Source organism: Protopterus annectens, chromosome 3.part1 (assembly GCF_019279795.1).
Source record: "Protopterus annectens isolate FY-2018-M chromosome 3.part1, PAN1.0, whole genome shotgun sequence".
Taxonomy (NCBI): domain Eukaryota; kingdom Metazoa; phylum Chordata; order Ceratodontiformes; family Protopteridae; genus Protopterus; species Protopterus annectens.
In genome coordinates, this window is record NC_056732.1 from 59,448,953 (window position 1) to 59,467,665 (window position 18,713).

An 18,713-nucleotide genomic window follows, 5' to 3' on the forward strand; every position below is an offset into this window, starting at 1 on the left:
GTTCAACCATTCCTTATTTTTCATCAGGACAGAGTTTCATTGAGAACCAATCCTTCATTCATGCCAAAGGTGGTATCCAGGGTCTCATTGAATGAAGCTATTCACCTACCTACCTTCTTTCCAAATCCACAAAATAAAGGAGAGAAACTTCTGCATACTTTGGACATCCACAGGCAGTTGCGATACTACTTGGACAGAACAAAAACTTACAGAAAAACTGACCAACTCTTTGTAGCATATGCTGCTGGTGTACAAGGAAAAGCAATTTCTAAACAGACAATTTCAAAATGGATAGGAAATTGCATTCGGTTCTGCTACTCCTTCCATGGAAAAGATGTGCCAGCTAACATTAGGCCTCATTCCACCAGAGCAACAGCCACCTCCACAGCCTTCTTAAGAGGGGTGGCTACCAAGGACATTTTAGAAGCTGCTACATGGAGCTCCGTGCATACATTCTCCAAGCATTACAATTTACCCTTATATTCCAGATCCAGAGCAGGCTTTGCTACGGCAGTCCTGCAAGGCATTTTAGCTACACCATCCTTTTCTTAGATCCTACCACCCCCAGCTTGGCTATGGTATTCTACCCATATGTAAGGACTGCAGATGCATCCTTGAAGGACATAGTACAGTTTTGTACCTACCATAAATGTAGATGTCCGATAGGTATGCATCTGCAGTCAAGGTTACCCTCCCTCCTTCCCCTCTGTGGTATTTCTAGGGTTCTTCTCCCCCTTACAGCTAGCTGGGGTTATCTATTATAGTGTATTTGTTTTATATTACTGTGCATGTTTGGAATTTTATGCATTTCTCCAAATTTAGCCTTCCTTAGAGGGCACCTGGCATCTGGGGCAAGAAAAACTGAGGAAGATGGCGTCGGCTGATGCTTTTATACCCCAGGCGCTCTGACGTCGGGGAAAGGGCGACATCAGCCAACGCCAGACCCAGACTTTGGAATCCGGCCGACCGAAGGGCTGCCTGAGGCAGGACAACCCATATGTAAGGACTGCAGATGCATACCTATCGGACATCTACATTTATGGTAGATACAAAACTGTACTTTCTGCCACTTGTAGCCTCAGTACACAGAAACTCATTGCAGAGATCACCACCTTCACAGAGATCAGTAGTTAAAAGCTGTTAAACCGAAGTCCCATTTCCCTGAGCTGATGGTATCCAAAATCAGTGTAAACTGTCCCAGAACACTTGAAAAGAACAGGAAAATTTCCATGGTGCCCTGGCCAAATTTCCACTAGTCGATATCTAATCCAGTGAACAAAGGATAAATAAAATAGTAAGACCCATAAATTTAATATGATCTGAACTTAGCAGCTTGTGCATGTTTAAAGAAGCATTACTTAAATATTGTTTCCTGATGTCATAGGAATGTCCCAAATTGTGTCAGACATCTTTCAGTTTCATTGCGGAACCACACCAACAACATACAAGGGTAAAGCACATTCATCAGTGTTGTGTGCACAGAAACAATTGATGTGAACATTTCTACCAGTTCTAAGGTGTATGTTCTCAGAAAACAATAAGACATCTTTATTGTTTTATGTTTTATTAAGGGAGTAGTGGATGGGAAACCTCTTACAATGTTAAAGTGGGGTGTCACTATTAAAAGAATGTTGGAAAAAAATGAGAATGACTAGAAATAACCGATTGGTACGTTCATAATGAGGTAATTGCTCAAACTATCAATATGTGGTCGACAAAGGCCAGGCTTTTTCTCATTATACAATTGGTAGGTTTTATTTCAGTTATATTGTTCCACACACTATGAATCAGTGCCTAATGCCAGTGGCTGGCACATTGCTGTTTTGTATTTAAGTGCATTTGGTTTTAATGCGTTTTATCCCATTAAAAAGTGCTGTCTATATTTGCTGTTGTGAAATATACCTTTCTATTTACTTATTTATGCATTTGTTTGTTTATTTTTGTGAAACATACCTTGAGAAGATTGAAACTGTTTTGTTGATGCACATTTTGGTTGATGTTTCCCTTTAGGCTCTGCTTGTTTTATGAGATTGTTTTCCTGAAATTTGCATACGCAAGTGTTGGAAGAACTTGTTCCATTTACTTGATAAGAGAGCAGACCCCCCCCCCCCGATGTGTTCCACAGTTGGTATTCGTTTTTCTGCAGCCAACTTGCTTTTTCTTAATGCAGAGTAGTCTGTATCCTGATGTCAGTACTATGCTTGTCATGTGTAATCTGCAGCCGAGGACAGGAACTGCAGAAAATGTTGCATTATCACTCGGCATATTATTCTGCATTTGGAGTAGACATGTTCAGGAATTATGAATTCAGCATTATAACTGAGTGTTTTGCTTTCATTTAGGTTGCTTATGATCTTGGAGCAATTTTCTATCAGCAAGGCTCAACCAAACCTTCTGCATACGAAAAGGCCAGACTGAATTTTCTGAAAACTACGGAACTGCTTTCCAGGGTATGTCAGTCACGGATGATGCTTTCTGTATGTAGCTGCTCAATCTCTTGCAGTCTTTGGGCCAGATTCAGTAACACCTACACTTGGTGTACACTAAGTGTCCACCATTCTGAGTGAATAGACTACAAAAGCATAACTCCCACCTTCTTCCCCTTAAATTTAGTTTTCCTACTGGTTTTCTTGCAGCCTTAAATAATGAGGGGTATTCATAAAGGTTACAACAAAGTGTACACTACATGTACACTTAAGCATAATCTTTCTGACTGACTTGAAAGCACAAAAAATGTGGTAGAAATGTTTTTGAATACAGACCATGTACACTTTGTGTTACTGAAGCTGACCCTTTGTCTTTCTCTTAGGCTTTTTATAGCTACCTGTACAAATCTGTTTGTTTGTTTTTTTACACTTGTACATCGTCTGAGGTCAATGTAGACCTTTTTGAGGATACTAGATGATCGATGTTGGTGCCATACATGGGTTGCACTGGTAGCTATCATTCCGTCTTTAATTACCTTCCCTCTGCTTTTCACTTGGCAGGCATCTGTTGTCCAAATCACGTTCAGGAGCTTCACAGTTAACTTTGCACAGCTTCACCTTGCCGAGTGTAGGAAGACCAGCTGCAAGGGTTTCTTTAATTCTGGATCCTGTGGCAACTCTCGTTGTCCGTGATAGTAAAATGAATAGCATCTCTCTTGGCCTAGGCCTGCCATATGCCTCAGAACTTATAATCTGTTGTCTAATGTAAGCTGTCTGTAGAACCATACTATCTTCAGGAAGGCCCTGTTTTCTTGTTCTGCACTTGTATTATTCCCTTTTACTGCTGAACAGTCCTCTTCCAGAAGTCTGACTTTTACATCATCCTTAACTGGGACTCGCTGTTTATTTAAGGTCCTTCATGCACTGCTGACCAAGTTAAGCCAAGAAAAAAATGTGCCTTGTAATATGTCCCTCCAAGTGATTGTATTCATATTATAACATGCATTCAGAAGTGCATGCAATGGATTACGCTGTCCATACTTCTGTTTCTTCCTGACGCTTCAGTACTCATTTACCTGCCACATGAGTGTCATGCATGTGGGTCTTGCCCATGGGTGAACTCTGTGCATCTTAGAGTGCCTTACTATGAGCAGGACAGCTTAACTTCATAAAATGAAGATGGTATTTGCCGCATAACTTCTAAATCCATCTTCTGATGTCTCTCCTGTGGTAACCAGAGTCTATAAAATTTTACTCTAAGATTCCATTGCATATAGTTCTATTATATCTTATTCTTCTACATCAATTAGTTATCACCTATAAAATTCTCCATTACCCTACTTATACACCCATACTTAACAACCTTGTTGCCCCTTACAGGAATCTTACTTCCCTTCACTCTGCTAACAAACTGCTAGTAGCTACTCTCAAATCACACAATAAATCTGGTGACTCCCTGTTCGCAAATGTTGTTGGCTCATACTGGAATAAACTTCCCACAGAACTGACTACTTTAGGCTCATCACAACTTTTCAAGAATCAATTAAAGAACTATTTCAAATCTCACTGGCTTTGCCCTTGCTCAAATCCTGACTGACCTCAGCATCCAACTCTCACTGCAGTTCTCTCCATTACCTTGTTATACGTCCATCTCCTCTACTTGTCTCTCTCACTGGTACTACCCCTCCTCTGTAGCTCACCTATCATCCGCTTGGATATTACTGTTCCTATAATGTAACTCTCTTTACGCCAGATATATTACTGCAACCTGTCATCTCACCTATTTTTGAAACCTGTGTGTTGCTTCCTGCTGTTCAAATCTGGTTCTTAAAACTATTGCTCTGGCACAAAATGTTTATCATAATTGTTAATACTGTAAATATTGTATAGACTCCAGTGTTTGTTATTATCTTTTGTCATTTTCAATTCCTGCTTCTGCAAAGAATATGGCATTAGTGATCCTTACTGTATTTTTCATTTGTTAAATTGCTTCTGTACTGTTACTATACTACATTGGAATAGTTCTTTAGATTCTTATAATTGTCTCTTACTGTGCTGTTTTTATGTTATTTACTAGTATATAGTGGAGCTTTTCTCCTTGGGCCTCTGCTGAAAATGGACATGTATCCAGCCAGACTAGCCCGGTCAACAAATGTAAAACAAAATAAATTATATGTACATATTGCTAAATACTTTTTTTAATATTTTGTGGCCTGTTTTAACATATTACATTTGCTAGATTGCTCTGTTACTTATTTTGTCTCTACAGGTAATAATAAGGAATGATAGAATCAGTGTCCTAGTTTCTCTGTAGTGTTGACATCTACTACTTGAGATTTTGTTACATTGGATAGTTGAATATTTTTCTAATCTCATTGCAATTGACTTTTGAATCACACTTCCAAATAGCCAGTCACACTACAGCATTGTGTAAGACACAAGTTGAGTATAGTTATAACTAACATGTAAACTCTTGTAACATTTATTTATTTTGAAAGTTAGTCTTCAGGTGGTAATTCAGCCGAGGCAGCTCTTTCATAAACGGTATTTTCAGTCACTGTGCTAATGTATCACATGCAGCTGGTCAACCAGCGGTATAACTCACAAGTAAATCTCATCGCCGGGTCCTTCCTGTTTTTGTGTATGTGCATGCAGTTTGGTAGTTGGTTTTATTTGCCAACTATCTGCAAAGTTTCCATTTACGTATTTTCTTTGCTCATTATCCGTGGATTTGAGACTTGAATTACTGTCCTGATACATGACTACCATGCTTTTTTTTTTCCTGTGCCGATTCCATGTACCAGAAAGCTTCTACAGGGCCTTCATACCCTGTATCCACCTAATGAAACAAAAAGACTTGCCAGGACGTAGTGTAGTGAAACTGAGAAGGAAGTAGGTGAGAAAAACTACAATTTTTGATGGCAGTGCTTCCATAAAAAGGCAAAATATTATTCTGAGGACTAAAAAAAGATGTTGTGTAGTCCAATCTCGCCTACATTCTTACCCGTAGGTTCGGAGCGGAACCTCGGCTCCAACTTGACCATACTCTAGCTCGAAGTCTTCAATTGGCTCGTGGCTAAGAGGTATCCCATGCTGCACTGCTCCCTTTCCCCAGATCTCGTTTGCCGCTCGTACAGTTCAGACGTGGTCTCGCTCTTGGCCGTGGCTAAGTATAACCTTCTTCTACCTTTTAGTAGTTTGTTGCTCCAAAAGCTATTTTCGTAGCTAGTCTCTGTTTTTTGATAAGAAAACTGTTTGTGTAGCCTGTTTGGCTTTTTGTCTTGGTATCCCTTTTGCGTTTCTCCCTTCATGTCCTTCAAGGATGCATCTGCAGTCCTTACAAATGGGTTGTCCTGTCGTCAGGCAGCCCTTCGGTCGGCCGGATTCCAAAGTCTGGGTCTGGCCTCGGCTGGTGTCGCACTCACCCGACGTCATCTCTGCTGGTCTTCAGGTATAAAGGCATCAGCCGACGCCATTTTCCTCAGTCTTTCTTGCCACGTGGCGCCCGAAGCAGAAGCTGTTCGCAAGTGCCGGTCGGTCAGATCCAGAGATTACTACCGAATACTATCAAGACTTCTAAAAGCTAAGTACCCCGTTGGGGACTCTTTCTTGCCTCAGCCGATGTCAGAAAAAGTAAACAACTGTTTAACTTGTGGGAAACAAATACCTCATAAAGATTTCCACTCTTACTGTTTACCTTGTTTAGGCCCAGACCACGACGTAGCAGCTTGTTTGGCCTGTGCCTCCTTCAACCGACGAACGCTTAGGCGTCGGTCGGAGTTTGCTGAACAGTTTTTCGGTTCAGATTTTGCGTACATTATGCCGCCGGATCCTCCGACTACAAATTGTTAAGAAACGCAAAGAGAAGGACCGACACTCTCGGTCCGCGGTTTCGGACGAAACCACGGTTAAGCAAACCACGAGTGTCTCGGTTTCGGCCGAAACCGAGAAAACGGTTCAATCCTCAGCCGAATCCATGACTACTACCGAGGCCCCTTCTACTCTAGTGGAATCGGCCACTGAAGTTTTACCTACCAATGTGGGCTCCCTAGAATTATCGGATACCATCCCTTTGGATGTTTCTACTCCAGCACGTGGTGCTGCTAGGCCTCCTGCAACCATGTCTATAAAGGCCTTTGCCAGGGCTAAAGCAGCCAAATTGGCTAAGTCTGTGCCTGTTAAGCCCCCCTCTCACAGGCCCAGCTCTAGTTCCCAAATGCTAACTCTGGCAGAGGATCTCATCTCTTTAATAAGGGGATCCCAATCTCACCCAGACAGGGCCTCTCAACCTCCAGAAAAAAGACCCAGAGCAGAACACCCTGAGACAGTGCCCTCAGATGACTCTTCTGATGATTCAGATGATGCAGACCATCCTGAGGCTCCTTATTCTACATATGAAGATTCCGATGCGGAAGAATCTATTCCTTCTGCCTCTCCACCAGAGGAATTTTCCTTTGGGGAAACCTTACATGCCATGAGAGAACAATTCCAATGGCAAGGACAAGATTTCTCAGATTCAAGAAAAAGGCTTAGGACCTTTTTACATTTACCTCAACATAGGCCCTTAGCTATACCTCCAGTTCTCCCTGTAGTGGATGATGTTTTTAATGATGTTTGCACTGCTCCAGATACTTTACCTCCAGCCCCTACCAAACCCGATAGGTTTTACAGGGTTCCGGACACTCATCACCACTTATACAAGGCTCCACATGCAGACCCTGAGACTATTTCCCAGGGGCCTAAGGCAGTAGCTGCGTCCTCAGCAAAAAAAACCCTCCCTTCTGATAGGGAATCCAGGTCATTAGAGAGATGGGGTAAAAAAGTATACACCTCTGCTACTCTCTCAGCTAGAGCTTTGAATTGTCAGTTTCATATGATCCAATACCAAGAGTTTATGCTAGATCAGTTAACTAAGAAACTGTCTTCTGATGATTCTTTAGATAAGAAATATGTTCTAGAAATGGTCAATAACATACAGCAGGTTAGTAACCACTCTTTAAAATGTGGCTATGATGCACTGGAGGCTTCATTTAGATCAGCCATGACTGGTACAGTAATAAGAAGGCATGCATGGCTCAAAGAACAGGCCTTACCGGATCATGTTAAAACAAAGCTTCTAGATGCTCCTATGGATAAGGCCAGTCTATTTGGTTCCTCTGCCCAACAAGTAATGAAGAAAATGGAAGAGAAGGCAAAATCTGTACAAACAGTTAAAGATTTCTTACAGGTTCAGCCTCCAAGGTTTAGCAGGAACTGGCCTTCCAAAAATTGGTCCTTTCCAGACTCCTCTAAATCTCAGAGAGGCAGGGTTAGACGCTCCAGAGGCAGAAATCAATCCAGAGGAGGTGCCTATAGGGGACGTCACTGGCAAGGCAATAACCAACGAGGCACAGAGTCTACCACCGCCTCTACAACACAATTACAGTGACTTGATTCTGACACCGCCCACCAGGGAACAGATTGCAGCACCCTTAGGCAGAAAACTAGCCTTATTTTCAAAGAACTGGCATCATATCACAAGAGACAAGTGGATTTTGCAAATTATAGATCAAGGCTACAGGTTTTATTTCCACACCTTACCAGTAAAAAGAGGAATGCCAAACCTACCACCAAATCAAAATACAGAAGCTCTAAAACAAATAACTCGATTGATAAAAATGAGAGCTGTAGAAAGGGTACCACCCACAGAAAAGGGCAAGGGATTTTACTCCAGACTCTTCCTAGTACCAAGAAAAGAAAACAGTTGGAGGCCTATTCTCGACCTGTCCGCTTTGAACACATTCATCATTGTTCCAAAATTCAAAATGCTGACCCTACAGCAACTTCTTCCCATGCTGGGCAAGGAGTGTTGGCTGGTTACTCTAGATCTCAAGGAGGCATACCTGCACGTCCCCATACGACCAAATTGCAGAAGATACCTCAGATTTCTTGCAGGATCAGAGTATTATCAATTCTCAGCATTGCCCTTTGGCTTATCTACTGCGCCCAGAGTATTCACGAAATGCCTGGCATCAGTAATCGCTCATTGCAGGCTTCAGGGAATCCAAATTTATCCATACCTGGACGACTGCCTGATACAAGCGGACAACCAACACAAGCTGACTCAAGGCTTACAAAGGGTCATTTGCTTACTTCAAGCCCTGGGATACACAGTCAATCTAAAAAAGTCAAGACTGATACCATCCCAAACAAGAACCTTCTTGGGTGCAAAATTGGACACAGTAAAACAGATGGCATTCTTAACAGAGGAAAAGCAAGAACAACTACCTCCTTACTTCCTGGCATTAACGAAGCAAGACAAACTAACAGCAAGGAAAGTACTGCAGGCCCTGGGCTTCATGGCCTCCTGCATAATACTGGTTCCTCATGCCAGACTGCATATGAGAAAGCTACAGTGGTACCTGAAGAACTTATGGTCTCAACACAAGCACAGCTTAGAAACAAATACCACTAATCCCATGCCTGAAGCAAGAATTCCTATGGTGGGCTCAGGCATGCCAGTCAAATCCAGGCTTGTCCTTCCACAACAAACAAGCAAACCAAACCATCACAACGGACGCCTCAGACCTCGGTTGGGGGGCTCACATGCTGGACCATTGCATTCAAGGCTTATGGACTCCAGATCAGCTACACCTGCACATAAATCAAAAAGAAATGCTGGCAGTAAAACTAGCAATCCAGAATTTCAGACCATACCTCAAAGAAGGCCAATTGAGGATAAGGACAGACAATACCACCGTCATGTGGTACATCAACAAGCAGGGAGGCACTCATTCATACCCCCTATGCCGAATGACTCTGGACCTATGGGACATGGCTCTGAGCTACAACATTCAGTTACAGGCTATATTTGTACCAGGAAAAGAAAACATCCTAGCAGACATGTTAAGCAGAACTACCTTGGACGCTCACGAATGGATGCTACACCCGGACATCTTCAAGACCATCACAAAGAAATGGGGGATGCCACAAATAGACCTATTCGCATCACCGCTCAATCACCAGCTCAAGAAATTCTGCACAAGGATATACCACCCACTTGCTTGGAAGGTGGACTCTCTATCCTTCAGTTGGAAAGGCCTGACAGCATATGCATTCCCACCTCTTCCTTTGATGCACAAGGTACTACTGAAAATCAAAGAGGAACGTCCAAGAATAATTCTGATAGCCCCAAATTGGCCAAGGCAACATTGGTATCCATTATTGAGGACCATCTCACGGGGGGAAATGTGGACACTTCCCCTTATTCCCTTGCTGTTAACTCAGAGCAACTACAACATCCTGCATCCCAACCTGAAAACTCTGCAACTAACTGCCTGGAACATTGCATGACAGCAACTAACCCAGACTTATCCCAAAGGGTTAAAGACATCATCCTTGAGGCCCGCAGACCTTCAACAAGAAGGAACTATGCAGGAAAATGGAAAAGATTTGTCATTTGGAGTACTGAAAGAAGGAAAGATGTGTCAAAGGTAGATATTGCCAACATCCTGGAGTATTTGGCAGAGCTTCTCCATGCAGGCCTGTCCTACTCCTCCATCAAGATACATGCATCAGCTATTTCTGCAGAATACAGCTTTGATTCCCCTGTTTTCTCTCACCCTCTACTCAGACAGTTCCTGAGAGGAATTAAGAATATAAAACCTCCTAGGAAACCACCATTACCAGCATGGGACTTGAACTTTGTGCTAGAAAAACTGACACTCCCTCCATTCGAACCAGCAGCAACAGCAGATCTCCAACACCTATCCTGGAAAACTGCTTTCCTACTGGCAATTACTTCAGCAAGAAGGGTTTCAGAACTACAGGCTTTAATGGCAGTACAACCCTTCCTAATCTTCCATCAAGACAGAGTATCCATGAGAACTAACCCTACATTCATGCCTAAGGTGATATCCAGAGTGTCTCTAAACCAAGCGATCCACCTACCTACCTTCTTTCCCAATCCACAGACCAGGGGAGAAAGACTCCTGCATACCTTGGATGTACATAGACAGTTACGCTACTACCTGGACAGAACTAAGGCCAATAGGAAAACAGACCAGCTTTTAGTAGCCTACGCAGCAGGAAGGGAAGGAAAAGCAATTTCCAAACAAACAATCTCCAAGTGGATAGGAAATTGCATAAGATTCTGTTACTCCTACCATGGAAAGCAAATTCCACAGAACATAAGGCCTCACTCTACAAGGGCTACTGCCACTACCACAGCATTCTTACGAGGAGTGGCTACCAAGGACATTATTGAGGCAGCTACTTGGACCTCCGTGCATACATTTGCCAAGCATTACAACTTACCTCTATACTCCAGATCCCGAGCAGGGTTCGCCACTGCTGTCTTGCAAGGGATCCTAACTACACCATAATTCTTCTACCTCCTCCCCTAGTTTGGCTATGGTATTCTACCCATTTGTAAGGACTGCAGATGCATCCTTGAAGGACATAGTACAGTTTTGTACCTACCATAAATGTAGATGTCCGAACAGGATAGCATCTGCAGTCAGGATTACCCACCCTCCTTCCCCTCTGTGGTACTCCTAGGGTATTTGCCCTCCTTATAGCTAGCTAGGGGGGGATTTCTTATGGTGTATTTGTTTGTATATATGTACATACATGTTTATTTTTGTATTTGCCTTCTACTTTTTGGAAACATTGGCATTTCCCAAAATTTAGCTTTACAAGGGGGCAACTGGCATCTGGGGCAAGAAACACTGAGGAAAATGGCGTCGGCTGATGCCTTTATACCCGAAGACCAGCAGAGATGACGTCGGGTGAGTGCGACACCAGCCAAGGCCAGACCCAGACTTTGGAATCCGGCCGACCGAAGGGCTGCCTGACGACAGGACAACCCATTTGTAAGGACTGCAGATGCTATCCTGTTCGGACATCTACATTTATGGTAGGTACAAAACTGTACTTTACGGGCTAGGCCTGTTTCAGTTAGAGGACCTAGTCCTCCCTTCTAGTTGTGTGTGTCCCAGTTTCCCTGTATGTGCTTGTTCCAGTGTTGCCCCATCCCTTTGGGCTAGGGCCGTTTAACTTAGAGGACCTAGTTCTCCCTTATTTTGTTTGTCAGGGCCATTTAAGTTAGAGGTCCTTTCTTCCCTGTAGTGTTTATTGTTCTATGACAGTTTAATTTAGAGGCATAGTTCCCGCGTTTTTCTGTTGTTGGTGTCGGGCTTCTCTTCTGATACTGTGTACAGTGTCATACCAATATGTCTAAGGTTACAAAAGAACACAAGCCTTCGGGCTTCAAAAAATGTGATGTGTGGATATAAAATGTCTATTACTGATTGGCGCTCTGTGTGTGTATATTTCTTGGGGACTTTCCACCTCCAAGAATCCTGTGTGTTCTGTCACGCCTTTAGCCCATGCATTCTTCAAGAGAGGAAGAACAAACTGATTCTGAAGGGATTACTGAAACCCTCCTTCGAAGAAGACTTGGAAGAGGGCTTCCAGTTCTAAGTCCTCTCCCTCTAAAGCAGACAAGACCTCTAAATTAAAAAACGCTCTCCGGCTCCATCAGTTGTATCGGTGCCGCCAGAGAAAGTTGCCAAGTCTACTTCAGCTTCCTCGGCTCCATTGGCTTCGGGGCCGAAGGAAGTGGATGAATTGACCCAAGTCAACATCGGCTCCCAGTCTCTCCGAGCCAGTGACGGAGATACTTGTTCGGAACCGGTCTCCAGTTTCCAGACCGGTTTCTCCTTCTCATAAGTCTCCTTCTGTAGGGAGGTCCAGATCTCTGACCTTATCCTCTAGGTCCTCCAGGACTTTCTCGGACGATGATGTGGACAGGGTGGTACAGAGACTGCTCCAGTCACCAGTGTTGGCCAAATTGTTTTCGGCTCCAGCCCCATCGGCTCCAGAGCCTGTCACCCATCCATCCTCGTATGTTCCTCCTCCAAGCCTTTCTCGACCTTCGGAGCCAGAGCTGTCGGTTCCATCTGATGCCTTTGCGTTGGCTCCAGTAGACCATCCTGGCATCTCTGTTCTGATCTCCGCTCTGACCCCGTCGGCTCCAACCGCGGTGTCCGGGGCTCATAGTTCCTCGGTCAGACCAAGGGAGAGGTCTCGGGTCGATCTTCTTTGGCTCCGAGCCTCCCGCTTGGTGCTTTGGCCCGGGTGAGCTTGGGCCCTGCCTCGGCTTCGGACCTTATCCCTTCGGCTCCGAGGGCTTCCACGGTTGGTCATTCTTCGGAGCTGGGGGATCAGCTTTCGAGGTCATGCGGAGAGTGCTGGTCAGGTCCTCAGCTGAGTCTGATGGCACCGACACTGTACCCCCTCCAACACCGGTATCAGTTTCTTATCACTCTCTGTCCTTGGACAGCGGAGACCAAAGGCCTTAGGATACCTCCATGAGTGGTCCCCAACTTTCTGAGGTCTCCCCAGAGTGTTTGCCTGAGGAGCCCCCCAGAAAAAGAGTGTGCAAGAGGAAGCACATCGACTCCCAGGATGAGTCTATCACTTCGGACACCGACCTCGAGGAGTCAGAGGGGTCCCCCAAGTCGTCTTCTGAAGATATCTCTTTCTCAGATATCCTGGAGACCTTGAAGCAGAGAGGCGACTGGCCCTCCAAATCTCCCTCTGAGGAGGAGTCAGTGTTCCTGAAGGCCTTTGTGTCTCAACCCTCCGCCTCTTGGGTTTCTCCCCTGTTCGATGAACTCCTGGATGTTGTTTGTCGAAGGGTGTGGAAAACCCCTGACACTGTGGAACCAGTCCCCAGGAGACCCAACAAGTTTCTGTCTGCCCCCGCTGACAAGGAATTTCTCACAAAGGGTGTTCCAGTAGATGCCATGGTGGTGGCAGCAGCCACCAAGAAGGAACTAGCTGAGACTTCATCTACAGTCCATCCCCCTAACAAAGAGTCAAGGACCATGGACCTGTTATGAAAAGCGTATGTTTTCTTCAGCGGCCTTTACTCTGCGGTCGCTGAACTATTTGTCACATTTTACACAGCTGCAAAGAGATCTCCTAAAAGAGCTTGGAGAGTCTCTACAGGGTAACGTTTCTGACGCAGTGGCTCAGAAGGTCAGTGCCCAGATGTCTACCCTAAATTCCATTACTAGCTCGTCCATGAGGCTGATCTCGCATGCAGCTGATGGAGCGAGTAGGGCAGCGACTTCAGGAGTCTCTCTTAGGAGGCACTCCTGGATGCGCCTGTGTAATTTCGCTGAGACCTTCAAGTCTACGTTCACCAATGCCCCATTTGACGGTTCATCGTTGTTTGGAACCAAGGTGAAGGATACTCTCACTAGGTGCGAGCAGGAAGGAAAAACCCTGTCTGCCGTGAGAGTTCGTTTTTCCATGCCTTCTAGACCTTATCCCAAGGGCCAGAAGGGTGGGAAAATGTGGTTCAGAAAGCCGCAGAGGTTTTTTCAAGATGCACAGAGTGATTTCCCCCTCCAGAGGCAGGGGAGGGGGTGGTAACTCAGGTAGATGCCACCCTAAAGGCAGTGGAGGCCCGCGTAACCAGGGGGACCATGATTCCTTTCCCTGGTTCCTCCTACCAGCGCTCCTGATGGGAGGCCCGACTGCACTTCTCCAGAGCCAGTTGGGGGTCGCATTTCGCTATACCCAGAAGCCTGGCAGGGAATCACGCAGGGCGAGTGGGTATTAAAGATAATTTCCGTAGGATATCATATTCCCTTCTCTTCTCATCCCCCGCCAACCAGGAGAATCCCAGATGCTCCACCCAGTCAAAGGGATTCCACAGCTTCAGAAGTTCAAAAGCTGCTAGCAAAAGGAGCCATCCAGCATATCCCCTCAGATCAGCTCAGATTAGGGACTTACTCAAGATTCTTTTTGGTGCCGAAAAGAACAGGGGACCTGAGACCCATCTTGGATCTCAGCCGCTTGAACCTCCATGTAAAAAAGTCCAAGTTCCGAATGGTGACTTTACAGTCTATTTTCCCATTGTTGGGGAAAGAAGTATGGATGTGCTCTATCGACCTCAAGGATGCTTACTACCATATAAAGATGGACAGGGCATCCAGAAGTCATTTATGCTTCCGGCTGGGAGCCATTCATTTTCAGTTTTGAGCCCTGCCCTTTGGTCTCATCACAGCCCCCAGGGTGTTCACCAAATGTATGGCAGTGGTGACGGCTCACTTGAGACATCAGGGATTCCAAGTGTTTCTGTACCTAGATGACTGGTTCCTGTCTGCCACCACCAAGCATCTACTACTACAGACCAGGGACGCCACCATTGCACTGTGTCAATGATTGGGTATCGCACTAAACTGGGAAACGTCTGCCTTGTTGCCCTCGCAGTGTGTCACCTTTATAGGCGCCAAGTTAGACACCGTGCTCATGAGGGCTTTCTTACCACAAGAAAGAATTCAGGTTTTCCAACAACAGGTCTATGCATTGCTTCCACTGAAAAAGGTAAAGGCAAAAGTGGTTCTCAAATTGTTAGGGACAATAGCTGCCACAATTATGCCAGTCCCTCTTGCAAGACTACACATGAGGCTCCTTCAGTGGCTGCTCTTTGCTCAGTGGTCCTTACAACACCTTCCGCTTTCCTATCTTGTTATGATTACGGACGAGTGCAAGCAGGATCTACGCTGGTGGCTTCAGACCAGCAATCTCAATGTGGGAAAGCCCTTCGTTCCACCTCCTCCAGTTGCCACGGTGACCACGGATGCCTCCCAGATTGGGTGGGAGGGGGATTATCTCAGCAGGACAGTCCAAGGCACGTGGCAAGAGCACTAGATACATTTGCATATCAATGTCTTGGAGATGAGAGCAGACCTATTAGCGTTGCAAGCACTCCAGAGCCTTCTTCCTCTCAGGATGATTGCAATCCAGTCAGAAAACATGCCGGGGGTATGGTATCTGAACAAACAGGGGGGAACCAAGTCGTATCCCCTTTGCAGAGAGGCCATTCGAGTGTGGCAGTGGGCAGTGTCTTCCCAACGCTTTCTTGTGGCAACTCACATTCTGGGGAAGTCCAGCATGATTGCCGACAGGTTGAGCAGAGCTATTCTGATGCCTCACGAGTGGTCCCTGAAAAAGCAGGTTGCGGAGCAGATTTTCCGCAGATAGGGTCAGCCTTGCTGTGATCTATTTGCCAGTCCCCTCAATACCAAGTGCAGCAGCTACTTCACCCTCATCCCCCTTCAGGAGGAGATGCCCATGGACGCTCTAGTTCACGATTGGCCCTCTGGTCTACTTTATGCCTTCCCACCTGTTCCTCTGATAGTTATTCAGAAAGCACAATTCTTGGGAAGCAGAATGATTCTGATTGCTCCACACTAGCCTCATCAAATTTGGTTCCCCTTTCTCCATCCCTATCTCATGGACGACCCGTGGATTCTGGACCCACAGCCAAGACCTACTGACTCATATATCAGGGCAGTTCTATCCCTCTCTTCAGACCCTCCGGTTGACAGCTTGGCTACTCCAGTTCCATCACTAGTCAGGCTTCATCATTTTTCTCCGGAAGTAGTTCATATTCTGTCTTCTTCCTATAAGCCTTCGACTAGGAAGATTTATTCCAGTAAATGGAAAAGATTCTCCATCTGGGCTCATGAAAGGCAGATTGACCCTTACACTGCATCAATTTCATCAGTTCTGGAATTTCTCTCCATGATTTTCAGTCAAGGGTCACTGCCGCAACCATTAAAGTTCAGTTAGCGGCTATCTCCACCTTTCATAGGTTCATACTAGGCTATCTGCCCTAGGGAGAGTGTATGGCTTTCGTGCTTAGCCACCCATTTTAAATTAATTTTGCTATGCCCTTTTCGAGGTTAGTATACTGCTTCTGTCTAACAGTGACACAGAAGTGATACCGATCTCCCATCCACTCATCAAGATTCCTCTTGAAGAGAGTCAATGAGGACTCTGCCTAACCTGGACTGGGATTTTATTCCAGGTGAAGGGAGCCACTGGGTTATGAATCTGTCCCTCCAGCATGTCCTATTTATTTCAGTGCTGAGGTTTAAGTCCCTGAGCGCATGCTTCGATGGGATTTGGATTTTCTGAGGTGCAGCATGTCCATTAATTCCGGATTGGACATGGCTTTATAAGTCAGGCACAGACGCCTCTGAGCAGGCGGTATGCCACTGAGTAGAGCTGGAGTTTCTTTAACTCACGGCGGCAGTCACGGCATCTGTTTGAGCCCCTTGATCCTCTTGGTGAGGTACTTTTGGGGTCTTTCCAGTTGCTGCAGATGTCTGGGTAAGTGCATCCAAAAGGGGCATTGTACTCAATTATGGGCCTGATGAGGGATGAGTAAAGAGGCACGATGACCTCCCCTGATCTAGATGCGAATCCCTTCATAATTAGGTGGGCTATATAAAATGTTTTTCTAACTACTTTGCGTGGTACGTGGTTGTCAAATGAGAGATTGCTATCAACTTGGGTCCCCAGGTCCCTAATTACTTCTTCTGTACTTAATGGATTACCACCTATGTGGTAATTTGTGGCACTTTGTTTTTGCCAAAGGGGATGACTATACACTTTTGGCATTTAGCTTGGAGGCCATGGCTCTGGCACCAGCTGTCTGTTTCTATGAAGCCCTTTTGGAGGATGCTTGTGTCAGCTGGAGAGTCTATTATGGTGCCCAGTTTGCAGTCATCTGCGAACTTGGTCAGCCACAGTCCTTCCATGTTGGCCTGTACCTCCGAGAATATATAGCGAACAAGAGAGGTCCCAAGACTGGTAACTGCTTTGGAGTCTGACATGGCTCCAGCTATTCTAACCATGTGGGTTCTGTCCTTGAGCCAGTTTGCAACCCATCTAGTGACATAGGGGTTTATATTTAAGCTGGTGAGCTTATCTATAATGCCAGGTCCAGGTAGGCTGTGTGGACCACCTTCCCAATGGCCTTGGTGACTGTTTCAAAGAAATTGACCAGGTTTAAGAGGCAGGATCTGCCCTTAACAAGGCCGAACTGAGTAGGATCCAGTGTCTGTAGGTCCCCAATATCTTTATCTATAAGGTCCATGATGATCCTTTCCATAGGTTTGCAGACCAAGCTAGTGAGACTTATAGAGATAGTTTCCAGGATCCGTTGAGGCACCACCTTTGTGGAGAGGGGCCACTGTTGCTGTACGCCACTCTTTGGGTACATATCCCGTAGTAAGGCTGAGATTGAACAGTAGTTTTAGGTCTGGGTTTAGTTCTTCTTGGGGTTCAACACCGTCTGGTCCCATTGATGCTGTGTTTCTTGCTTTGGAGAGGGCAGCTCTTACCTGAGCATCTGAGATGTCAGGCAGCACTCTGCTGGGATAGATATTAGCCCTTTGGGTGGGGAGGGAGAAGTTTGCTGAACCTGTCAGCTAGGATGTTGGCAATGTCTGTGCTTTGGTGTATTTTTGTCATTTTGGACTAATTCTGAGCATATCTGGGAATTCCCACCCAGGTTCCTAACATAACTAAAGAAAGCCTTGTGATTATCCTTAGTGTCCTGTGCAATTTTTTTTATGAGTGCCCGTAGTTTTGCTAATACTGATCAGAGATGCCTTCCCTTTTTGGGATTTTGCTCTGTAATGTAGTAGCTTCCTCCTTCTATTGTATAGTTTGTTTATGGCTGGGGTCCACCAGACAGGACGTCTGCCTTTGGAGGATTGGGTCTTGGTTTTATTTGGGATTGCATGATCCATGCTTTCCTGAAGGTGTTCATAGAATGCGTTTATAAAGGATTTTGTGGTCTGGGCCATATTATCCAGAGGCCCGGGGGCTTTGAAAGATTCCACCTCGGTTTTGAGGAGTGTGAAATTTGCTTTAGAGAAGTTTTTCACTGTGGTTTTCTGGGCATGGGGTGGGGTCGGGATGTGAATATCCAGTGAGATTAATTTATGGTATGATCTTACCAGTGAGGGATACACTTCTGGTCTGGAGCATAGAGTCCCCATGTTGGTGATGATCAGGTCCAGTATGTTTTCCCCTCTTGTGGGAGTGGTAACAAGTTGTTCCATAGCATTTGAGTTTATAAATTCTAGGAACCTTTGGGCTAGGGTGTTGGAGCTAGAGTAATGCTCCCAGTCTATGGTTGGGTAGTTGAAGTCACCCAATATAATGGTGTTTGGAGAGACCTTCATATTTTCCAGTGTTCTCAGGAAGGCCGAGTGGGGTTCCTGGGTTTGGGAGGGTGGTCTGTAGCAGGCTATAAACTGGAAGGCAGTTTTACCCACTGTTAGTTGCACATGGATAGTCTCTGATGTCTTGTGCTGTGCCACCAACCTGGAGGTGTGGGTATCTTTGAATATTGAATACTCCCTCCTTTTGTGGTTCGGTCCAAGTTTTGGGGGCCGAAAAGCATGGTATGAGGTATAACCTGGTAGTGCT

At 45.3% G+C, this 18,713-nt stretch overlaps 1 protein-coding gene across 1 annotated transcript in view; it reads left to right on the forward strand.

Annotated features, from left to right (window-relative positions):
• The first annotated feature begins 1,647 nt into the window (after positions 1–1,647).
• Positions 1,648–18,713, forward strand: part of LOC122797632 (integrator complex subunit 8-like) — a 1,436,218-nt gene continuing 1,419,152 nt past the window's right edge. Inside the window, exons 1-2 of the mRNA XM_044066176.1 lie at positions 1,648–1,668; positions 2,343–2,450. Of these exons, the coding sequence (XP_043922111.1) occupies positions 1,648–1,668; positions 2,343–2,450 (129 nt within the window). The remainder of the gene's footprint in view (positions 1,669–2,342; positions 2,451–18,713) is intronic.